Here is a 25,924-nt window from a genome sequence, read left to right on the forward strand (position 1 = left end):
CCTGTTGTGGCACTGTTTGGAAGAACATTTTTGTCACTCTCTGTACTTCTTCTTTCCGTGACCGATTCCCGATGTTTAATCCGCTTGGTAACGGGCAGCGGTTCCACACATGAGGGTGACCGCGTGTTACCAAAAGTCTCCACCTTTTGAAGAGGCTGAGACATGAGCCCCTGTGCTTGAGCAAAGCATGGTTCTTCCACCACTCGGTGAAGGTTAATATGCCCAGCAGGGCCATGTAGGCGCCATGCACGTCTCAACATACGGTGATAAGAGCAGTTAACTTCTATAGTATTTACTCACCATCACTCTAATCATAAACACCTGTCAATCCGAGGCCAGGGCTACACACTCCCTAACCACTACTCCTCACAACCGCCAAAGCACGGACTGAGAAATTCCTGTACACCTCCTAAGGAGACAGGCCCCTAAATGCCTTGTGTGGCCCTGAACAGAACAGAAAGAAGTTTCTTCCAGATAATTGATGAAGTCTGAAAAAAAAAAAATTCAAGAGTTTAGTTATTAGTCAATACCAGCATTTCCTGGTTTTGACAGCTGGGCTGTACCTGAGAGAGAACAGTACAGAGGCTGCAACTGGCTGGGAAATTTCAGGAATTTACTCTTATCTGTATATAACTTTTCTGGAAACAATTTTTTTTTCCAAAATTAAGTATCATTTTTTTAAAAAGTAAATTATTGAGGAGTTCTGCCTCTGGCATAAAAAAAAAAAAAAAAAGTTCAATCTTAACAGACTGACTGCGGGATAGATAAACTGCTCAAGGTTCTAAGCAAAACACAAATATCAGCAACTACCTGAGGGTTCTGGGAGATTTTAGAGAGACATTAACACTAGGAAGAAGGTGCCATCATGCTCTAGCTTTTTAAGGGTTTTCTAAGGCTCTAGCTTGTCCTGGTGGCAAACAACTAAAATTCACAAAACCTCCCCGTCCCTGTGGAATTAAGAAGCCGAGTACAGTCTGAGTCAGCCACAGGTACTGGGATAAAAGAAGACACACCACAGAATAATTCACACTTCACTGTATAATTTACATGGCCCCATCCTGTACCATTGGAAAGCAGGACTGTGAGTATCAAGGCCACAAGTGGGGCACAAGGGGACTTTTGATTTCACAATACAGGTGCTAGAACACTTCTTTCTTCTGCATCAAGATTTTATGTAACTGAATCTAGAAAATCTTCGGGGTTGGGGGTACACAAAACAAGAGGCTGGAGATGTGGCTCAGCGGTGAAGAACACTTGCTGTTTCTTCTAGAGGACCTGAGTTCAGTTCCCAGCACCCAGGTCAGGTGGGTCACAACTATTTATAACTAGTGTTCCAGGGGATCCAACAGCCTTTTCTAGCTTCTGTGGGCACCCACATACACATGGCATATATTCCCACAAGCATACACAAATAAAGTTTTTAAATAAAAAACTAAAAGAAAGATGGCAAGGAATTGTTAGCTATGGAAATTTTATGTTCCAAAATAAAATAATGTATAACATACTTTCTGATTACCGACCCTGAAAAACTATGTGGAGATAGTTAAGCAACAAAATTAAAACTGATTACAAATATATATTAAACATTATTTTCCGGAAAAAGAAAATTTTTCAACTTTTATACAGAGATTAAAAATGCTATTTTTAAAGTTTGTGACTTACAAGATCATATAAGAATAAATTAGATGAATTTTTAACAATCCAACAGTGGCAGTAGAACACAATATTTAACTGTACGTACTTTCATATTAATCAGAATGTTTTCATAATTAAAATAAATTTGTTTTGAGCAAATCTACTAACTTACTATTTTGCCTTGTGTATATGAGATAGAAAAAAAAGTTTCTTTTCCTGACAACAGACTGGTTTCTGGGCCAAGGCATTTTCATCTATCTGCCAAATCTTGCTTTGATCCCAATATTAAGCATACTTTCTGTTTTAATGAATGACAGTTTAAGCTGGGGGAAAAAAAAGCGCTGGGAGAGAATAATTAACCCAGTTTTACAGGTACGAAAACTGCAGCTTCGGATAAGTGGCTTACCAGTGATTATCTCACTTGCATGCAATTCTGAAACTAAATATTTTGTTTCCAAATGAGGTATTCTTTCCACTAAAACAACCTCCCTCCCCTCTGACCCAGTACTATTGGTGAAATAATACCAGCATATTAAAAGAAGATGCCTTGGATTCACCTAAGTGGATTTAATAAAGCAACCAATCCTGGATCATGTGACCTTTCCACGGGGACCTAAATACCTGTAGCATCTTCTAAGCAGTTGTATAAAGCTCACAGTGTCCATGTACAGCTCCGTTCACAACGGCAGGCTGTTCATGTCGTCACCTGAATGGGCAGGCTTTAAAATGCTGGCGTCAATATTTTATATGGCTTATTTCTCTTCCATTTTCTTTGATTGCAGTTCTCCAGAACAAAAGGACAAATGGCTCTCTCTCCTTCAGAGGTACTTTTTCAGTTCACATACTTTTAATGTTATTTTTAACCTGTGATTAAACCAAACATGGTACTGCAGAAATGTGCCCTGGGAATGGCCCTTCTGCTCTTTAATGGAAATTGACATTTGTCTGCTAAAAATCACCTATTGTTCGGATGGTACACCAGCTAGAACACAGTGAAAATAATATTCTCTCACTACAAGTACTTCTGAAAGGAGAACACTGAGGTTTGATAGCTTACAATAGAATCACCGATGTCTTCTCTCTCTGATACCTCCAAACTATAAGCTAGTCATTTCTCCATCGTGCTCATAATTGCAAGGTTTTATTCAGAGCACCTGAAAAAATTGGTTATTATCTCTATCATTGACTGCACCGAATAAAAAGGTCAATATGGGTTTGTGAATTAATGGCAGAGTTCTTCCCTCCTTTCTTTCCTCTCTTCTTCCCCCATGGAATGATTCAGATTTACACCGTGCCAAGCAGCTAAATGAGAGTGAATTCCTTGTATGTAGTCAGGTACTCACCAGCAAAGTAGAAGACCTGTTCTGAGGGGAGAGGAAGGCCATAAGGACAGACCATCCCTCACGGGCACCTTCACCTGGTCCCACCTCCAACATCATTTGACATGGATGTCCCATTTTGGGGGATGGGGAGGGATTCTCTTTCAACCTATCATATAATCTGATTGTGCTATCTTTCAAGTGTCTTTAAAAAAGAAAAAGAAAAAGAGAGAGTATATAAGTATACTGACAATATTATCAAAATAGGTTGATATTTTTTAATGACCATTAGTGAATCCCATCTAACTCTGTGTTGGGTTGGGTTGTTGTTGCATTCGATCAGATACATCACTCTAGAAAAAGAGAAGGACTACCCGAAGAGCATCCCCCTCAAAATCTTCGCCAAGGACATTGGGAATTGTGCCTATGTAAGTGTTTCTGAGCCAGGTCCCTGAATAAGAGAGAAAACACTGTGGATGAAAAAGGAGAGACAGGCTGACAAGCTACGTGTGTGTGTGTGTGTGTGTGTGTGTGTGTGTGTGTGTGTGCGTGCTACAGAAGCCAGGCCTTTAGAGGTACCATGGTGGGGGAAGAGTGAACTTATGTGTATCCTTCTATGCATGAAAAGCAAATGCTAGAGAAAATGAGACAAGGGAAATTCATATGAACTGCGGTATTTAGCATGTACCCCTGGATAGAACAGAGCTTGTCAGAAATCTCTTCTCATGGCATGGATACTTGTCTGGGTCCTTCCAAGAACAGCTGCAGAAGCTTATGGTGAAGCCATGAGGAGGAATTTGCTATTGATATTAGGTAGTTCTCCCCAAATTGTCACTTCAGGCAATTTGGAAAGTGTTTCATGCTTTGAGTTCTTATGAATTAAATCCCTGAGATTAAATAATAGATCCAAAAGAGAGGATATTATCTAAGAATCACCATGTCTCTATGGTAAACAGTAAGTCCTTAGCCTCAGGTATGTGTTCTCTCCTGGCTGAAATTGTAGCATAAGAGCTGAGCTATTGTCAATCATGTAGAGGGTGGGAACTTGCCTTCATGAGGCTGCAGGCTGTAATACCTCACAGCGGCTCCCAGTAATAGCCACTGTGTGCATGCAAATATAGTTCATGAGACTTCTGGTTTCCTTAAAAAAAAAAAAAAAAGTTACACATACATTCTGACCAAGTCTTAAAGGCCAGATCTCACTGCGTGAAGGAAATGTAAACGCAAACTTTTTGGCTGAGAAATTACCTAGATTTCCTCCAGTAAAATAGAAAAAAATAAAAATAAAAAAAAATAAACAAGGCTACTGCATTTCTGCTTGCTTTGCTTGGATTGATTATATTAAGGATTTTCATGAAATTTTCCAATTTTTATCACTTTAATGTATGGGAAATACATGTTTAAATAAAACTCAAGAAGTTAAACAGCAAAAAATCAAGTAATCCAATTAAAAATGGGGTACAGAGCTAAAGAGAGAATTCTCAATAGAGGAATATGAAATGGCAGAGAAACACTTAAAGAAATGCTCCACATCCTTAGTCATCAGGGAACTGCAAATCAAAACAACTCTGAGATTTCACCTTACACCCATCAGAATGGCTAAGATCAAAAACTCAAATGACAACACATGCTGGAGAGGATGTGGAGAAAGGGGAACCCTCCTCCATTGCTGGTGGGAATGTAAACTTGTACAACCACTTTGGATATCAATCTGGTGCTTTCTCAGACAAGTAGGAATAGTGCTTCCTCAAGATCCAGCTATACCACTCCTAAGCATATATCCAAAATATGCTCAAGTACACAAGAAGGACATTTGCTCAACTATGTTTGTAGCAGCTTTATTCGTAATAGCCAGAATCTGGAAGAAAGCCAGGTGTCCCTCAGTGGAGGAATGGATACAGAAATTGTGGTACACTTATACAATGGAATAGTACTCAGCAGTTAAAAACAAGGAAATCATGAAATTTGCAGGCAAATGGTGGGATCTAGAAAAGATCTTCCTGAGTGAGGTATCCCAGAAGCAGAAAGACACACATGGTATATACTCACTTGTAAGTGGATATTAGACATATAATATAGGATATCATGCTAAAATCTGTACACCTAAAGAAACTAAGCAAGAAGGAGGGCCCTGGGTAGAATGCTCAACTCTCATTCAGAAAGGCAAATGGGATAGACACCAGAAGAAGCAAAACACGGAAAAGAACAGGAGCCTACCACAGAGGGCCTCTGAAAGACTCTACCCAGCTAGGTATCAAAGCAGATGCTGAGACTCATAACCAAACTTTGGGTAGAGTACAGGGAATCTTATGAAAGAAGTGTGACAGGAGCAACAGCAGAGCAAAAAAAACTGATAGCCCAACCAAGGACAATGCATGGAAAGGATCTAAAACCCAGGCTCAGATGTAGCCCATACACTCAGTATCCAAGTGGGTTCCCTAGTAAGGGGAACAGGGGCTGTCTCTGGCATGATCTCAATGACAGTCTCTCTGATACTTCCCCCTGTGTGTTTGTGTTGGGGGGGGGGGTCAGCCTTACCAGTCCACAGAGGAAAACAATGCAGCCAGTCTTGATGAAACCTGATAGACTAGGATCAGAAGGAAGGAGAGGAGGACCTCCCCTATCAGTGGACTTGGGGAGGGGCATGCGTGAAGAAGGGGGAGAGAAGGTGGGATTAGGAAGGGAGGAGGGAGGGGTTTATTGGGGGATACAAAGTGAATAAAGTGTAATTAGTAAAAGTTAAAAAATTAAAAATTGTAAAAATCTCATGTCCCACTCAGTTTTGAAGAAAAGATGTGAGATACAGTCATGGGTAAAGTACATGGGTACAGTGACACACTGGAGTTTTTCCTGGGGGCGCTTCAGTGGTGCAGTCTCTCCAGGGACCTGAGCTTCTAGAGTAACTCCCCAAATAGGATGGCATCTTGGGAAGTAATTCTTTTATCCTCAGCCTTAAAGTTGTGTGCAGCTTGTTGGTGAAGTCTGCTAAACTCAACGTGTTTTTAGTTATGTGTGCTCCATTTTTCTCTAGGCAAGAAGCACTATGTGCTGAAACTCATTTGTTCTGTCCCCTAGAAAGGTTTGCAGGGAGACATACTTCTGAAACTACAGTGCCAAGCATGTATGTGTCCAATGTGCAAACAATCGCCTTGGAAACTAAGTATAGGAACATGGACACTTTGCTTTACAAACAAATTCACGGCAGTGTTTCTTAAATTGAATGTATTGACTTTCTAACTTGGGATGGGGACCAGCAGAGCCTTTCTAAGGGCCTGCTTTAGATAGAAGCCTGCCTTGTATTGTTTTGTTTTTTTTATGCCACACTAGTAGATAACAGACTTTGGGCCTTTCATGCCCTCCCTGTTGGGCTCTGAGACCTTTTAATCTACTCCTTGGGAGTACAAGAAACTCATGAAGTCAGTGTATATGCATCTCACAAGTTAGTTCAATTAAGTTTGTCCTATCAAGTAATTGGCTTATAGGAGAAAAATCTGTAGAAGACAAACAAGTGATAAATATCACTGAGTCTGCACTTTTTCCTTCATGTTACTTTGTTATCATTTATGAAACTATGTGTACCCTGTCAGCCAGCCTTGTGTCTGGGGCAGAGCACTAATTGCTAGCTTTTCTAAGAATTATCATGTGGACTTATGTGCATAGCCAAGTTTTGCCTCAGTAGCCCGCCATTTATTGCACTCTCCAGATACTCAGACTCTCATCAGTTTCTTTCATCTTCGCTGTTCTTACGAGCAACTTGCAATATAGGTAGTAGAGAACTATTATATATGTCCCTATCCAGTTGGCAGAATGAGGCTTTCTAGAACTGTCACTCTTCTGCTAGACTCATCTATTTTAAGCCATCGAAGGACTACAGCACCGACAATCCCAGGAGCTCCAGGGCTGAACGCTTAGGAAGCTCTTACTGGCAAGCCTTAACTCCTTTTAGTAAGCAGTTCCTATTCTGGTCTCTCCTTAACTGATTGCACACCACCACTCAAAGAAATGAAGCGGTGCTATGAGAACAGCACTCAACAGAACAAGGGCCAGCTCTGCCTCTACCACCATTCCCAATGGGTTACAGAAACACTCTGTAGAAACAGAACAAAGGAAGAGCCTTGCTGGTGTGTGTGTTTGTGATTGACCGGAAATGGGATTTGCACCCTCTTGCTCGCTTTCCGAAGCATTTTTTAGTTTGTGGGCTATCCATTCTTTAAAAGAAAGGAATGAACTGTTCATGGCTATAACATATCAGAACAAAAGGGATTCCTATTGGGGGGTGGGGAGTTTGTGCTCCACTCTGTCCATACTTGAGATCAACATTCACATTTGGTTAATCACCTGACAATGATTTGCTCACTATTTTTAAACTGTTGATTTATGTCGTATTTTTTATTTGTTTCCCTACAGTTTAAAACTATAACAGTGATGAATTCAGACACAGCGAGTGAAGTTATCAACATGTCACTTCAAATGCTAGGGATAACTGTAAGTTACTTCCGCTATATTGTTTCCTTTCTGAAACATGGTCCTGCTGTGCAGGCCAGGCAGGCCTTGAACATGGGATTCCTTTGCCTCTGCCACTTAGAGACTCTTTAAACTTTGGCATTTTATATTCAAAATAATATTTAGTAATTTAGATGTAAGCATATCATCCCTTCCACCACACACAATCAGTAACAAAGTTACCTTTGCTCCCCAAAATGTAGACAACAGGAAAGCTTTTATGCTAGCATGACATATGGGTGCTGTTCTGTTAACACCTCTGTGGCCTGAAAACCGTAATGGTTAAACTAGAACTCTGTCATGGATTTGAAGAGCCTTACTCTGCTCACCATGTCAGTCGGTCTTGCTTTTAACCTGACCCTTCGTTTCCTGGGGTGAGTCTGTGAAATGATAGTAGAAACGATTAGAATATTGAGAAGGAGGTCGGAGGAAAAGAACTGGAAGGCTTCTCTCTTTGCCTTCCTGCTAGTACCCCCACGAAGGGTTCTTTTAACTGGGAGCCTTCAGAAGAATGGAAGCTAAGAAAAACATTTGTGACATTCTCTTTAAACACACTAGATGTAAGCCACCAAGATAGCTCTGCTGTAGAGGTGCTTGCTGCCAAGCCTGATAACCGAAGTTCCATCCCTAAGATCCACCTGTTATGGAGAGAGAACTCACCCAGAAGCTTTCCTCTGACCTCCACATGTTTTCTGGCACGGTGCTCTAGTGCCTGTGCGAGCTCGCATATGTGTGCACACACAGTAAATATAATAGTTATTTAAAACTATGCTGTGACATGATACACCTAAGATGTCATAATATCACCTGTGTATATAGATTTGCTCTTGCGAAGTGCTACTAAGCCTCAAGGCAGCCAAAATTTGCCATAAAATAAGCTAATTAGTAAAACTTAGTAATATGGTTAAAGTATAATTCAGTTTTATATGCCCTGAGTAAAGTGGATATTTCTGCAATGGTTTCTAACCTACACAAACATACCTTGGAAAAGAGTAGATGTTTTTAGGTTAGGAAGGGAGATTAATTACCTAGTGATGCATTTTCTTAGATTTCTCCTTTAAATTCTGATCTGCTCAGGCAAATAAATAAATAAATAAATAAATAAATAATGTAATTAGTAATTGAGACTATTTGATGACACCCATGCTAAGAGATACCTTATAATGTCTCTGACACTGCCCAAAATGTGTTTTTATTAGGTTGCTTCTCCTCTGCCTGAAGGACAAGAAGGAGATGAGATGATCTGTATGTGCATGCACTTGTGTCCAGGGGTGACCCGTGTGACGTGCACAGTAATAGTCAGGGCCCTGCAGGCAGGCAGTGAAGTGCTTCCAACAGACTTGACTATCTCTGTTAGAGCTGCCTATAAGAATGTTGCCTTGTCCCTCCTCAAGGATCCGGCTAAGTTCACATAATTTGTATTTCAAGTGGAATTGATAGTTCTGTTGGGTTGATAATTCGACTAGTGAACGATTTTAACTGTTTTCCATGACTGGGCCTATTCTCTAGTAGAATTCTTATCCTTTCTGTTCCAAAGACTGGATGAAGTTGCTCACAGTGAAGTCAGTTCAACTAGCTATCCATCTCCACAAAGCCTCGGGCCATTCTGCTCAGAGCCCAGTGAGCTAATGGACTGGCCCTGAGGCTTGCCGTGATAGTCCCATTGACGGTCCTGTTTATGGCTGTCTGGATAAGAAGGTTGGCTTGCAGAGGCATGTTGAATGCTAAGCCCAGTATTCTCTGAGAAGACCAGAGAATCTCAGAGGTTGGGATCCGCCTTTTAGAACCAGGAAGTATATTCTTCCTTTGTCAAAGGGCTACCCTAGTCTTTCACACTCTGTGGGCCATTGATAGGAAGGGTCTGATTCCATTGCAGTAATATGGATCCCAGTCAGCTCAGGGGCTGTGGGAACAGGAGGACTAAGAGCGTTGGATCTTGCTTTGGACTAAGATTGGGTTGTGGGAATAAGCGCTACTACAAACCATCTGTGCCGAGGAATCTAAATTAGCATGAAATGCCCCCAACTCTCTCCTCATTCAAGTACCTAACATGAAAGATCTGTTTTGATTTTCAATTCTTTATCTCAAGGGCTCTGAAAGAGATTACCAGCTGTGGGTGAATTCTGGAAAAGAAGCGGCACCGTACCCACTCATTGGTGAGTGTCTGTCAGAGGCTAAGACAGCATCGTGTTCCTTTGGCTCTCCAATCTTAAGCCTAAATGTTACTATATCAAGCGTTTACTCTGAACTAGAGAGTGGAATCTTTTCTCTCAGGATGCTAATGATGAGTGCTGGGAAACATACATTTTCCTCTTGGCTTTTTTACTGTTCGAGCAGATGTTACCAAGCCTTCTGTAGGGTTCCCCCCACCCATGAGAGAGCAGCGTGCATTGGAATTCCTTTTGCTGCACACATTGGATTTCAGTGTCTTTAGATGACTGTTGTCTTTCCTACCCACTGCGCTACTGACAAGGCTGCCTCTATACACATAGTATTGTGTATGGTACAGTATGGGCACTGTCACCCATCCCTGAGCATGTGACATCTGCTCTGTCCCAGAATTCCCTTAGCATCACAAACGAAGTGACATTAACCCATTTTGACTCCTAAAAGCCTCCCCTGACTGATTTACCAACTGACTAGTAATCTCTTTTACTATTTGTATAGGCCAAATTTCCATTTGTTCTTAGGATTCTTTTTTTTTTTTTTTTTTTTATTCCGGCCTGTGAGACAATGTCGCCCTGTGTAATACGGGCTGGCCTGGACTGATATTCAAATTCCCACTATTCTGATGAATTATTGAGAAGTAGATTATGATTCACTTTATTTCAACTATTTATTTAAATATTTATTGGCTAGGAATTTCACTCTAATTAACAAAAATAGGGCAATTAAAATAAGTTCTGGTGTCCATGACAGATTCCAAAGTGGTAGCCACAGCAGTAATTTGGTAGCGGCTTTCAAGCGCTGCTGGCCTGCTGGGTTGTGCACAGCATGTTTGGTATGCATCATTTCGGGAGTCCTTTGTCAGCGAGGTCATTCTTGGGGTGACCGAGTATTTCAAGGCGTGCTTTTAAATGTTGTCCCTTACACAAAGGTGAATAGGCAACAATAAAATGGCATTTAACAATAACATAACTATTTAAAATGATTTTAATAAGTTAGCAAACTAAGGACATGGTAACTTTTTTAGGCCTGGAGCCACCTTAAACTAAATCCAGTGCTACAACTCTAGACTATGTAATTAAAATCTTCTCATCTGCAAAGCATTGTGGATTATCTGGCCATTGTTTATACACAGGTTAGTTTTGTTTCATTGCTGTTATGGGGGCCTTCCTGCCTTAACCTTCGGAGACTTCTGTACTGTATAAATGTCAGTAACACATTTGCCTTGGATGCCTGTGTCAAGTGCACAGGAGGGGTTTGCTGAGTTGCATCAGTGAGTGTAAGTGTAAATATGCCATCTTTCCCTAAAGGATCTGCAGCATGGCAGGATCAAAGGGTTACATCACACTGATGAGTTTACCTGGAGTGCTAAGCATCATCAGATGTCCAGGATTTAGTCTGTCAGTCTTCTGTTGTGCCTATACCTTTATTCTACACCCACCACAGTTTTCTTTTCACTGTTGCCTATGAACACCAACCTCAGAGAAGCAACCAGGGCAAACCACACCTAGTTTACCACTGGTGAACTTACACAACCAGCAGTAGGTTAACGTCTCTTACACAGATGTGCTAGATAACAGGGTGAATCTTTGGGAGATTTTTTTTTTTTTTGGAGGGGGTGGTATTGAGGCATAGACTCTTTAGCCCAGGTTCTATCTCACACTCAGTATAGTTTGCACCCAGGCTTGCCTCAAACTCACAGCAATTCTCCTGTCTCAGCTTCCCAAATGTTGAGATTTCAGGCATGAGCTACCAAACCTTTGTACTAAGCTTGTGTTCAGGAATGCAAACTTTTGTTGAAGAAGGTCCTATGCCCGGGCGGGTCACCACTCAGTAGCTGGGCTCTAGTGATCCTATCCAGATAAGCTTCTTTGTCCCTCTTTTCAGATACCCTTAAATATTCTTAGATGCAAATCTAGCAGTCAATTATGCAATCCATAAACTGATGTCTCCACTCATTCTAAGGATTCTTTTGAAGATTCTTTTTCCTTTTCTCATACCCCCCCCCATCCACCGCTGTGAGACAACCACTCAGATTTTGTAGAGCCACCTGCAATATGCAGGGGCCCCCAGTTGCAGGCTGGGCACGTGGATCTCTCAGTGAACAAAAGGATTCTTTATCCCAGACGCCCCAGGTGTAAATCTCAATACACTCCAGCTTGCAGCGCTTGGTGGTGGTACTCAGTCAGCCTCAAGTCTGCATTTGGATTTTCTTCTTTGTAGGACACGAGTATCCTTATGGAATTAAAATGAGCCACCTCCGAGACACTGCCCTTCTGACACAGGGAACAAAAGACTCTGCCACCCCGTCCCAGCTCCAGGAGCCTTTCCTCATGGAACAGCTGCCGCGAGAGATGCAGTGCCAGTTCATCTTGAAACCTATCCGCCTGGCGACAGCCCAGCAACTGAGCGGTAAGCTCCCCTCCTTCATAGAACCCTCTTTCAGCAGAAGCCTGCATTCCTGAAAACAAATTTAACACAAAGGCAAAGGCCCAGCTCCCACCCAGATGAACTTGTAAATATGAGTTTTCAAAAGAAAAAAAATAAGTTGCATTTTGGAAGCTGGTTCTGTAAAACCAGTGATAGACTGTTTCTGACTTGCACTCAGAAACAAGGGGCCGGATCTGTCCCTCCCTCCCTCGCCAGCCTTCCCCCTTTAACTTTATGCCTACTGCAGAGTCGGAGGCCCAGGCAGTCTGCAGGTGCTTCAATGCCTTCTTTGTACTGTAATACACTCTGCTGTGTGTTCCCCTAAATGATCACATTATAAAAGGGAGCCTGTCCACAGTGGGTGTCAGCAGAGTGCGATGCCCTGACCGGGATCCTGGTCCCGATACATGCGTGGAGACTAATATGATTTCTACCCAGGTCTCCCCTTAGCCTACCAATCTAACATGAATTCCCTGTGAGCAAAGCTGTCTCATTGCTTCCCCACAATAAAGGCTGCATTATGGAAGCTGTGATGTTCAACAGAAGAGCATTATAATTTGCCCTGACCCGAGCCTGCTCTAAAGCCCTCAGTCTGAAGCAAGACTGTAGAAAGAAACAAAAGAAAATTGATACCAAAAAAATATAAGGGTGATAGGAAATGGAAAGTGCACTTCTGTGTCTGCCTTTGTCAGCTGACCCAGTGAACAGTTACATTGCCTCCTGCAAGCGAACAAACTCAAACTTGAGGAGGAAGATTTAAAGGGAGGGCAAGGACCTCGAGAGATCAGAGGCTGCCCTCCCTCCACATGACAGGCTATTGGCATCAGCTGAGTGCCAGATAAAACTCTTCATCTGTGTCATGCTGCCATTACTGTAGCAGTCCTGAAAATGCGCCTTTTCATCATGTCTAACCTCATTGCTGAATGACCCTGCTTAAAAAAAAAAAAAAAAAAAAAAAAAAGTGTGTCCAGTTATTCAGACTTAGAGGGAAGTGACAATCAATACTCATCATAAAGGTTTTTCTTGCTTTAACTGTTAATGTGCGTGTCAAGGTCTTTTCAATTGGGACCTCCTCTCATACATTTAAATTCTTTAATTTTTTTTCTCTCACTAAAATACCTGTAAGTTTCTAAAATAATTGCAGTTATCAGGTGCAAACTCAGTTTTCATTCCATTAATTTCTGATGTTTTTATTGGGCTAAAAAAAAAGCGTGCAACTGTTCTGTTTTTCCTGTCTATAAGCCCATATTCCTCCTTCCGCTCACCCACCAAGTCTAATCCATATTCCTCCTCCCGCTCTATCAACTCTACTACTCTCTCACCGTATCCCCCTCTTGTGTCTGCATGCCTCTGTATCCATTCACGACCCGAATACCACGCTTATCACAACCTCTCTTGCAGATGTCTTAAGCTCTTTTACCCTTTCTTTTACTACATAACCCAGTACAGTCCCATTTCTAGATGGCTGCTGAGCACTTTGAAGAAATCGTACAGCAGAAGGGCAGCTTGGCATCACTCAAGACCAGCTCAAATAGGCACTCATACTGGCTGGGCAGTCCAAATCACCTGTTTTATACACAGCTCCACACACACACGCCAACCCTGCCACTGCCTGATGACCTGGCCTTGGATGGAGGACCCCCCTCCAGTCAGAGCAGATCAGAGATCAGTTGTGCAAATGGGCTTAAGTCTGTATCTGTCATCATTTTCTCTCCTGTAATGGGTAATGGAGCTGGGGGTTCCAAGCTGCTTGGGCACATCCTTGGGTCAGGTTAAGGCGCTGCTTTAGAGTACCCTTGATTTTATCCACTGAAAGGAGAAGGCTATATGCTGGTCTCTCTCTATTCCAGCACCTGGAGCAGTGCCTGGAGTATCTAAGTGCGTGCTCAGCAAATATGTGCTGATTATGGACAGGTTAGTGAATGTTTAATTCCTGAAAGAATGTAACCTAGCTAAGGAGACTGATACTCTGACTCTTCTACCTTTAAACTCAAGGTTTTCAAATCCGATTTTCTTTCATACACAATTACTTGGGGTTCTCATCCACTGTGCACTGATTTGCATTCTCGCATTCTCTGCTGGAAGTGAGGGCAGTACTTGCATCTTTGATGCTCTGGGAAAATGGGAGAAGGGAGACAGTGGCTACCACCCACTGGCCCAAAGCACCTGAACCACTGTCTCTGTAACAACCAACAGCAAGTGTAGCACCTACTCACTTTGCTTTGTAGCTTTGCAGTGTTTTATGAATAGAAGGTTTTCATGAAGTGCTATTTTGGAAATCGCTGGCTTTTCCTGTAAGGGGCCCATTAGTAAAATGTATAGGCCTTTACAAAGTATTGCCAATGAAATTCTGAAAAAATTTATTGGAAGATAATCCATTTGACATAACCTGATAAGAAAATTTAGATGAAATAGGAGAAAAGCAATCTCCATAAATTTCTTACTGGTAGAATTTTTAATCAAGCACAATGTCTGTAGATGAGAAAAATTGAATTTGGGGGAAAGGCATTTTGCTTATTTGGGATTTGACGTTCTTGATCTAATCATAGAAGTTGAATGTACACGTTCTTATCTATGATGAAACTGGTATATATCATCTTAAAACATTTTTACACAGCTAAGTATAGCTAAATACTGATGCCATTATAAAAATACACAATTTCAATTGTGCACATTTCTCTCTTGAATGGAATTTGTAGAATTTTATTAGATTCTTCTTTTGACAATTGCCTCTTAGCATTCCATCACAAATTAATCACCTCAGTTACATATTCACATGGATTTTGAAGTGTGGAAATTTTCTTTACTCTTACATAAAAGTTAGTTTTTAAAAAAAGAAGAAAAGAAAAGAAAAAATGCGACTGGAATTAGGGTGATCTTAGAAATTCTAATTGTTGCAAATTGTTTTCAGAATGGCTTAAGTACTGTAATAGTTTTATTTTTTATTTCTATCTTACAGTTTTAGATTAGTGACAGGTGTGGTGATGCATATCTGTAACCCAGCACTCTGGATTCTGGGGCAGGAGAATGTGGGTTCCCAAGTAAGGAGAGCAGGGGCTGCCTCTGTCATGAACTCAGTTGCCTGCCCTTTGATCACTTACTCCTGGCAATGCAGCCTTACCAGGCCACAGAGGAAGAGGATCCAGGCAGTCCTGATGAGACTTGATAAGCTATGGTCAGATGGCTGGGGAGGAGAACTCCCCCTTTCAGTGGACTAGAGGAAGGGGATGGGGGGAAGAAGAAGGGGGTGGGACCAGGAGGAGATGAGGGAGGGAGCAACAATCCTACAATTGGGATATAAAATGAATACGTTGTTAAAGAAAGAAAGGAAGGAAGGAAGGAAGGAAGGAAGGAAGGAAGGAAGGAAGGAAGGAAGGAAGAAAGAAGGAAAGAAGGAAGGAAGGAAGAAAGGAAAGAAAACGTAAAATTTAAAAATAAAGTTACAGTAAAGCCAGGTGGTGGTGGCACATGGCTCTAATCCCAGTACTCAGGAGGCAGAGACAGGTTTAAAAAAAAAAAAAAAAAAAGGTTACAGTAAAGGATCCAGACATCTATTCTACAAATGAGACTATTAGATTCCTGTTATCAAGCAGTTTTTACCTGGAACCTAGACTTTTATTGACTTTTTAACTCAGTTGATAGAGGAGCTTCCTTGGACTCCATGCAGCATTGCAGAGCATAGTCTAGTGGAATGAAACCCCGCCTACATCCTCTGTCCCAGATCTCGCAACCCCCATGTCTGCGCCTGGTAACATGAATTCTCCTCATGAAACAGACACCCTTTCACTGTAACCACTGGCCATACTGCCAGCATTCTCACTGCACCTGCTGCTGCCTTTCATGTGTGAGCCAGTGTGCCACTGTGTGTTTTCAGTACTGTTTTCAGTGCACAGCCTCACTGTGAGGTAGAAAATATGCCTATATCATTTCCATCCCCTTCCTTCCCACCTTCTGTGGCCCAGTTCATCACTTGTGAAAAACCAGAATTTGAAAGGAAACTCGGGAGGGTAAGGCAGGGTTGCCACAGCTCCCAGGCAAGCCTAGACCACAGAGTCTGACCCCATGTCAAGCAAGTAAAGCAACACTTTGTCTTCACTCTTTCTCACCGCCCTCGATCACCGTCATGGCAGCCTGACCTATGTGCTTTTCAGCATATTCCGTAAGTGTGTAGAGTTTGCCCATATTTGCCATGTACACATGGCGTCCCACGTTCTGTATCTCTTAAATTCTCACAACTCAAATTTGTGAATTGCTTAGTCCTATGAAGTAGCTACGTTGCCATGGTCTCTCATGCAAGAAATCTCTTATTTCTAAGGTTAACAGGGAGATAACAAAAGAGGATAATTTCTTTCTGCTAATATTTTATGCTGCCTGCTTACTATCAGCCATAATTAGGCACAAACAAAACAAAACAAAACTTGGTATCTCCTCTGGTTAACTTAAGAAAAATAATGCTTTCTCTGGAAGCCAAGGTAGAAGTGTTAAAAACTGAGGTCTAGGGGCTGGAGAGATGGCTCAGAAGTTAAGAACACTGGCAGCTCTTCCAGAGGACCAGAGTTCAAATCCCATCACCCACATGGCAGTTCACAACTGTTTGTAGCTCCAGTTCCAGAGAATCTACTACCCTCACAAAGTCATGCAGGCAGAACACCAATGCACAAAGTAGGAAAAGAATTGAGGTCTAGGCCTGGACTATAATCCTGAGATTGTGTTGTCCGTGCCTGCCAAACAGAGGGGGACTCATTAAAACTAGCTTGTAAACACTTAAATTATGAAAGCTTACAAACTTTAAGGTTTCTTTTTGCATTGAGGTCATATTACGGAAAAACTTTTACATTTTAGTCTCAAAGCAGTAAAAAAAAAAAAAAGAAAGAAAGAAAGAAAAAACATTAAAGTTAAAACATAGTTTAAAATCTAAATATTAAATAAATAAAAGTTCCTGCAGATATAGAAAAAAAATAGATCCCTTAAACTTTCCTTCACGGTGATTAGTCTCCAGTGAGCGGCTCTACTGTATTGGAAGGTTCCAGATGTAAACATTAAAATTATTTGGGCTCAATACTGAAATGTCACCTCTTGCAAACTTTTGTCCCTTCAAGCAAGTTGTTACCCTGTTCAAGCTCTTCCTCCATATCCTGTGTGACATCTAAAAGATACCGTTGTCCTTAGACCATGAGAACGTCCATCTTGAGTCTCTTGCTCAATGAGAGACAAAGCTGGAGGCAAATAATGATTGAGTGGCTCAGTTACATGTAGAATGGAGATACCAGGGTGAGCAGCTTTGGTGGAAAGTGGGGTATCTATGTGTGGTCTGAATGAACTGTCCATTTTCCAGCCCAAACTGCAGCAGACCTGCAGCACCGCCGGCCCCTCCCCCACGCCCGTGCAGTCCCAGGCCTACCGTAATGGTGAATTGGCTTGTAGGTGATGGTAGAACACAGCACACCCCTCTGCACCCTGGCAGTCTACGGTTCCCACACGAATGTGCTACTCCGAGGGAGGGGAGATATTTACATGGCCAGAAGAGAATTTCCAGTTAAAGCTTTTTGGTCACAACTATTATTCTTTTAGCTGTAAAGATGTACAAATTAATATTTTTAGTATTAATACTACTCAGCAGTTAAAAACAAGGAAATCATGAAATTTGCAGGCTAATGGTGGGATCTAGAAAAGATCATCCTGAGGGAGGTATCCCAGAAGCAGAAAGACACACATGGTATATACTCACTTATAGGTGGATATTAGACATATAATATAGGATAAACATACTAAAAGCTGTACACCTAAAGAAGCTAAGCAAGGAGGAGGACCCTGGGTAAGATGATCAATCCTCATGCAAAAAGGCAAAGGGGATGGACATTGGAAGAGGGAGAAAACAGGTAACAGGACAGGAGCCTACTATAGAGGACTATTGAAAGACTTTACCTAGCAAGGTATCAAAGGAGATGCTGAGACTCATTGCCAAACTTTGGGCAGAGTGCAGGGAATCTTATGAAAGAAGGGGAAGAGAGGAAGACCTGGAGGGGACAGGAGCTCCACAAGGAGACCAACAGATCAAAAAATTCTGGGCACAGGGGTCTTTTCTGAGACTGATACTCCAACCAAGGACCATTCGTGGAGATTACTTAGAACCCCTGCACAGATGTAGCCCATGGCAGCTCAGTGTCCAAGTAGGTACCCTAGTGAGAGGAACAGGGGCTGTCTCTGACATGAACTCAGTGGCTGGCTCTTTGATCACCTCCCCCTGAGGGGGGAGCAGCCTCACCAGGCCACAGAGGAAAACAATTTAGCCAGTCCTGATGAGACTTGATAGGCTAGGGTTAGAGAGAAGAGGAGGAGCAACTCTACTATCAGTGGACTTGGGAAGGGGTTTGGGAGGAGATGAGAGAGGGAGGATGGGATTGGAAGGGGATGAGGGAGAGGGCTACAGTGGAGATACAAATGAATAAACTGTAAATTATAAAAATATACATAATTTTTTAAAGTGAAAAAATATTTTTAGTATTGAAGTTTAATCATGCAAACATGAAAAGTATCTAGGAAAGCTAAATTTACACTTAGGTTTCTGTCTATTTATGTCGTCCTTGTGTCTTTTTTTAATATGACAATCTCATCTTTTGTTATCAGCTTTTGTCATTTAAAAAGAAAAAAGTATGCACTGAAAGGCTGCAAAAAATAATAAGCTTCAATCAGTTTTTTTTTTCCTCAGTCCCAGGGAACCTGACATTTCACACTAAATGTTATACACAACAAATTGGATGGCTGTCACTGAAAATATTTAAGTATATGACTCAATGTTGACTTTATCCTCTGTCTACATTCATAGCTGGGTATGTAACTTGGTGATAGAATAGCCTTAAGTGTGTGAAAGATAAAACCAAATATGACAGCTTTGAAAAAAAATGGGTTAGAACATACAAACCAGACAGAAAACTAGCATTCATCACTACAGACATTTGCATGGCTTGGTGGGCAAATTCCTTCCTGGATTTAAGGAAGAATTGGTCCATTTTCCGTTTTGCTTTGTTTGGAATGGAAGTTAGATCAAAGAATGAAGAAAGTGCTATAGTTGTGAGGAATAATAGTCTTTCTTGTCTGCATACTTCCCAATAGCTGTAAAACCCATGAAAAAAATGGGTACAAAGAGATGTCCTCTGTCAGGAAAGCCTGGTACAGCTTTAACTGAGAGCCCACAACCATGCCCTGAGCATATACTTTTCAAAATTAGCCTAGTGCTCTCTCAAGTAGGCCTTTTGGCAGATAGATAAATCTTTTTCAACTTACAGAAAATAGGAAAATTGAAATGGGCATGTGAACCTGAAGTTTAAGGAGGCTCCTGACTCCGCTGTCAAGAGAGCTTCACGCCTCCTTGCATTTCACGCTTCCAGTAGCATAAGGAAGATAAGGGTGGTTATAGTCAAAATAGCATTTAGTGAATAACTGCTCATTCATTTATTATCCCACAACTTGGCGTACTTCATATTTGGTTTAAGTCGATTATTCTGAAGAAAAACATGTTGAGTTACTTTACAGCCAAATGGCACAAGGGGTTCTTTCGAAATTAGCATTTGATACTGCTGACCATCTCTTCTTGGATTATTTCCTATCCAGTGTTGAACAGCAGAGTGTCATTTCTGAATAGAGATGCCATGTAGCAGAGTTTAATGTCCAGTTCTCCCTGCTCTCCCTGGGATGGGAAGTTTCTGTGTACAAAAGCTCTCCAAAGCTCAGTTTTCTTGTACCTTCATTGCGAGCTTTTTGATTTGCTTTAAATCAGCATCATGACTGCTTGCTTTAGGTATTAGCCGAAAGATATGAGCTCATTTTACCTGCAGCATTTGGGGCTCACACTCTGCTTTTCTCCTTTCAGGCACCCCTTTTCCTTTCGTGTGTTGTGGTTGCCTCTGTCAGAATTTAGGTCTCCCAATCCGTGCAGGTCTCTCTCCAGGTGTTGCCACCCCACACTCTGGGGCCTGGTGGGTCTCACTGGTCTGCATCTATGCTGTCTTAAACACATTTTTTGAAATTGCATATTGAAAAAGATACATTGGCAGCATCTCAGTTACCAGAGGAGAACAGATATAAAACGTTAGCTTCCCGTCTCTGTTCTCAGTCAGATGAGACATCAGAGCACAAAGCATTCTTTGTTTCTAGAAAAACAAAAAATAACTCCTCTTCCTTCTCCCTGGTTCCTCTGCTAGCTTGTCTTCCCTCCCCCATCCTCTCCTCCTCCTTTTTACTCACTTTTTAATTGTGAACTAATTCATTCTTCAGCTTTTTATATGCCTGTCTCATCTTTTAAATTCATAAGTATACGTTGATGCAAAGTGCTTTCTCCTCAAGTTGTTATAGCTCAACGAGAAAGGAGTGTTTTCTTTGTCGCCCAGTGTTGGGGGTGGAACTTGGGTCTTGCGCGAGGCAGACAGGTTCTCTACCAGTGGCCCACACCTCCAGCTAAGAACTGTAACCTCTTCTCTAGATTTCAGCGGCAAGACTCCAATCAGCAGTGCAGTAATCTAGCCCAGAAATGTAAAATATACCTCGAAGCAGTAGCCAAACTCTAGATTCTTCCTTATTTTAATGGACTGTCATAGCTCACATTGTCAGTACCAAGGGACCTCCATCAGCCCTTGTCTGAGCTATTGTAACGAATAAACTTTAGACCAGAAACTGCAGAAATAAGCGAATGAATCACAAGTTTCCCTCCTGATCTCGTGTCTTAGATTCTGGGCAGAAGACGTTTAAAAGGAGGCGCTCTATCATCAACTGGGCTTTTTGGCGGGGTTCTAGCACACACCTGGACAACATCCCCGTGTCGCCAACATCCCCTATGCCAGGACAGCTCTTTGGAGTTTCTTTACCAGATATTTGTGAGAATGACAATCTGCCGAAACCTATCTTGGTAAGTGTCCTTTGGGTCTGTAAAGTAGTGGGGAAGGCAGTGAGTGAAGGGAACATGCTGCAGGGTAGACCTGTCCCCAAAACAGAAGGATTATAAAGACCCCCTGGCCCTTGCTAAGAATCTCTATCCTTACTTCAAAACTTAAAGGTCAGATTTCATCATTACAGAACCCTCAGGGAGATACAGTAAGAAGAGACAGTCCAGTCGACTTGTTTTAAGAAAGCAATAGAAGCTCACTCAACTCTGTTGCCCTGAAAGCCTCATCCGATTGCTTAAGCGTTTAAAAAGTGGTTTGTTTATGTCTCACATGTTAAAGCTTCAAAGTGTATTCTCTGGTGTTTAGTCATTTACACATAGTATGGGACCCAGTAACTGCTGGGTTCGAATCGTCTCCAACTGATAGGTGAAACAGTCATGGCTTAGCAAGATTTGCCCAGCATCCAGGATCCCACAAGCAGTCCACACCGCTGCATTCTGGAGCCTCGTGCTGTATTGTCCATCCGTAAATGCCAGGCACTGTGACGTGTTTTGTTATCTTGCTCACCCTCACAGTAAAGCTAACGGTTAGTTAGCAACATCATCTCCCTTACTTTATGCATTTGAAAGTAAAACTCAGACCTAACCCAGATTGCACAGGAAATCAGGGGCATAACTGGCTTCCAGAGCTCATGGATTGCTTGTTTCCACACACTGCTGTCTTCTATACTGGATGCAGAGGACAGACAGACAGAAAGCAAACTGGGAGAACACTTATACTCTGTGCTCTAAAACTTTTACATCCTTGTTAACTACAGTCAGCAGGTTATACAATAAACCTCATGATTGTACTTTTTCTTGGACCAGGGCCTATCTCCCTGGCCTCTGATTATAACCACTTTCTGTTCTAGAACTGTCATTTGAGTCCTTCTAGCCATCCCTCCAGCTCCAGGCCTTCCATGCTTAGACCCTGGCCTTCTGCCAGTCACAGAAGGCAAGTACCTGCTCCTGTGCTGGTGTGCGTAAAGTACCATTTTAGTTTATTTCCTTTGCTTCCTCATAGGATATGCTTTCCTTTCTTAACCAAAAAGGCCCCCTCACAAAAGGCATCTTCAGGCAGTCGGCCAACATGAAATCCTGCAGAGAGCTAAAGGAGAAACTGAATTCTGGAATTGAAGTTCACCTTGACTGTGAATCCATCTTTGTGATAGCATCCGTGTTGAAGGTAGGGAAAGTTTATCCACTGTGAGCCCCAGCCTTTAGGTCCTGATGCAAAATCCATTCTGTTTATTTCTGTCTCCAAAGAACCATGATAGATTTACAATCAATAAAGTGTTTTTTAAAAAAAAAAAAAAAAAACACATTTCACAAAGCATCGTTGGACTTTTGAAGGCTACACCTTGTGTACGTCTCATTGTCACTCTCACACCCTGGACACAAAAGCAAGTGAGTCAGACTGTGTCTCATCACCAAAACACACAGAAGACATTGTACCACAGCAAACATCCTGTTTTTCTGAGTTCCTCACTCTCTGCCTTCCTAATGAAGACAAAGTTTTCAAGACTGAACAACTTTTGAAAAGGAGCATTATGTTTGCCGTAATACAAGGAAGATTTGCAGATGCCACCTAAATTGTATCCATTACCCCTCATGTCCTTCGCTCTAAAAGGCGAGCAGGGACAGCTGGGTCTTCTGACCATTGCCACTCTTAGAAGGTTCTGATGCATTCTCTTCCTCATGTTCTTAGAAATGTCCTATAATTTTGGAAAAGAAACAAGAACTGAGCTGTGAGCAGAGCTTTTGACATCTCTGCAGATGTGCCTCAGAATTCTGTTTCCCAAAGCGTTTGTGATGCACTGAGCTAGGAGTGGAGAAGGCCCCACCATCAAATACAAATGCATATCATCAGGTTTTTCCTTCTCTCTCTCCTTAATTTAGGCAGGCACAGCCTGTGTTGTAGAAATAATCCCTTGCTGTCTGTTTCACAGTACCCCACTTCTTAAAAATTCTCTGCTAAGTTGTCAAGACTGTTCAAAGAAGCATGGACTTAACGGAGTTGTGCTTCAGCTTGTAGGAATATTTTCTGTGCAAAAGCAAAAGGCACCCAGATGATTGAGGCTAAATGGGTTCCATATAACCAAAATCTTATCACTTATCGAATTGTGTCTTTTATCCCCATCTATTTCATTTGGTTTTAGGGAGAAGATAAAGCTTAAGCCTTTGTTTTCTTAAGCCTTTGTTTAACTTTTCTTTTTTAAAACAGTCTGAGGTCATTTAAATGTTCCTTTAATTTTACATACCTAGTTTTGCCTAAAGATAAGTTTAGCTCTTCAAACTGTGATTAGACAAAACTTGTTCAGGACAGTATGACTCTGGCCCCTCGTCCCTCAGGGAAGCCTATCAGTGTGTGGGATCATCCCACATGAAGGAGAAGGTCTTGTTGTCTCAGGCTCTGGTTTTGAAGGGAAGAATTTCACTGAGCACTGCAGGTCAGTCATTGTAATCCAGAGTCCCCATCCTTCTGGGCTGTGACAGCTGCATTTCGTGACCTGTTGTTCCAACTGTGGGAGAGTGTGCTGCAAAGTTGTCCCTGACCCAGAGTTTACCCCTTAAACTTTGCCTTTTAAAGTGGTACTGCAAGTTGATCTGGAGTTCTGGAAACTGGAGGCAGCTTTTGTGGAGGAATTATCTGAGTCACAGGTGTCTACGTGCATTTATGCTTGAAGAATGAAAACAGAGTAAGCTAGAAGCAATCACCTTTTTTTACCCCCCCCCAAAAAAAAAAATAAAGGAAAGTAGACAGCACAACTACAGTTTTTAAATTATCTTAACATCTGGTTATGGTTGACTGGTCTCCCTTGCCCCCTACTAATAGTCCATGTGACACTTTGTAACAGGTGAGTAATAGCCTCTAGGTGCTGACTTACTCTTTACATTGCCATATAAGCCAAGAGCGCAAGGGCCTGCCCCTGCCCTAATAGAACCCATAAGCAGTGGTTGAGAGTTCTGCATAATTAACTAATTTATTTGAATACATTATCCCAGCTTTCCTGATTTAGAAACATCAAGTTGTATAGTGGCTTTTATAAGCTGCAGAGATAGTGATCAGAACTTTTAATGCCTGATATCAGACTTCCCACCTGTCTCTGTCACTTGAAGGTGACTGGCTATGTCACTAAATTGAGTTCTCCTGCTTAATGTTGACTGGGTGGGGATCAGACTGCAAGCCTTGACGATTAGTGCTATTCAAAAGAGACACAGACAGGTAGCGGAGAACCAATGCCCAACACTTGACAAGAACCAAATTCAATTAATTAGTCTTTAAGCCTTTTGTAAACAACGGCTCCAAAACAGCAAGCACCTGTGGTTACATCCTGTTCATGTCATAGTCTGGCTTTCCTAAACCCATCTCCACAGGTGGTCTCAGCAGAAAAGACAGTGTGACAAGGACAAGTGCATTTACCATACACAAGTCACACTGTGCTACCCTGGTTCCTGGAACGCAGCCAGTAGATGGGTTCTTCCCTCAGATGCACAACCATCTTGCTTCATGGGAAACACAAGAACACGGCATGTTGTTGAGCACCAGCACTGAATATAACGTTCTAAGGTCGAAGCAGCTTGCTTGACTCATTTGCACATAGAGGAGTGGGCCAAATGACTGCCATGATACAAACCTCACAGATAACTTGTTACGTTTCCTTGAACTTGGTATTTTAAAGAGAGAAGGAAGGGTTTGAAGGGGTGGACTGTCAGATCCCACCACTGTTAGCTCGCTGAAATGTCTACAGGCCAGAAGCCTCAGCCAAATAGTGTGTCTTTTACTTTTTCAACAGTAGTCCAGAATTGTTTAAACCAGCTGGTCCTTAGAAAGATGTCACTTGCGCGCTTCCATGCACATAGTGGAGAGTGGACAGGACTCTTTTTTCAATACATATTTTGCATAAGAATGATTCAAATATTTGGGTTTTTTTTTTCTTCATCTAGGATTTTCTGAGAAATATCCCAGAAAGTATTTTTTCATCAGATCTGTATGATCACTGGGTCTGTGTAATGGATCAAGGAAATGATGAGGAAAAAATAAATATAATTCAAAGGTAACTATTAAGTCTGAAAAATATCTTAAAATATTTGTATAAACATTTCTGTTACAATTAGGTATGTGCTGCTCCTGTTGTTGTGCTGATTTTCTCTGATTTTAAAAATTACACTGTGTGTGTGTGTGTGTGTGTGTGTGTGTGTGTGTGTGTGTTGCATACAACTTGTAGAAGCCACTTCTTTCCTTCCACCATGTCAGTCCTTGGCAGCAAGAGCCCCTACTAGCTGATCCATTCAACAGCCCCTAAAGTTGTTTTTCATTTCTTTATACCTTTTCTCAGTTCTGGGGGTTGAACCTGGGGATTTGGGCATGCCAGACAAGTACTCTACCACTGAACCACACCCAGGCCTTTTCTCCCTAATCTTAGTAACGTGAAATAATTACACTGTATACCTCTACCTCTATTTTTATGAATCTGGAATTTATTGGACTGTTGGATGCTGGGTATTCATATAGGAATAGCATCTACCCCACTTTGACTCCATATGTTCCTTTGGTGATGGGAGTCTTGCAGGGAACATAACCTGTTCCCTTCTCTCCAGGAAGCTACAAGTGTGGTAGAGTAGGTAGGTAAAGTGGATTTGCATAAACCATTTGCTATAAAAAGTACCTGGTGAGTATGGTGAGGGTGCCAGAGGAAAGCAGTTAACTCCTTGAGAAGTGTGTTAAGAAACGGAACTTATAGACTCTTAGGCTTGTAATAAAGAATTCAATGCCTGAGTCAAGTGTGATTTGACTCGTACCTGTAATCCCAGCACTCAGGAGACTGAGGCAGGAGCATTACTGCCAAGTTTGATGTCAGCCTTGGCTACAACGTGAGACTCAAAAAGAGGAAGAAGAAGAAGAGGAAGAAGAAGAAGAAGAAGAAGAAGAAGAAGAAGAAGAAGAAGAAGA

At 41.8% G+C, this 25,924-nt stretch overlaps 1 protein-coding gene across 1 annotated transcript in view; it reads left to right on the forward strand.

Moving 5' to 3' along the window:
* The window catches only part of Arhgap20 (Rho GTPase activating protein 20), an 83,117-nt gene that overhangs the window by 47,112 nt on the left and 10,081 nt on the right, over window positions 1–25,924 (forward strand). Inside the window, exons 5-12 of the mRNA XM_055622279.1 lie at window positions 2,418–2,459; window positions 3,298–3,382; window positions 7,362–7,439; window positions 9,547–9,613; window positions 11,847–12,035; window positions 20,777–20,955; window positions 21,995–22,156; window positions 24,919–25,028. Of these exons, the coding sequence (XP_055478254.1) occupies window positions 2,418–2,459; window positions 3,298–3,382; window positions 7,362–7,439; window positions 9,547–9,613; window positions 11,847–12,035; window positions 20,777–20,955; window positions 21,995–22,156; window positions 24,919–25,028 (912 nt within the window). The remainder of the gene's footprint in view (window positions 1–2,417; window positions 2,460–3,297; window positions 3,383–7,361; window positions 7,440–9,546; window positions 9,614–11,846; window positions 12,036–20,776; window positions 20,956–21,994; window positions 22,157–24,918; window positions 25,029–25,924) is intronic.

Source organism: Psammomys obesus, unplaced genomic scaffold, assembly GCF_907164565.1.
Source record: "Psammomys obesus unplaced genomic scaffold, mPsaObe1.curated_primary_1811, whole genome shotgun sequence".
Lineage (NCBI taxonomy): Eukaryota > Metazoa > Chordata > Mammalia > Rodentia > Muridae > Psammomys > Psammomys obesus.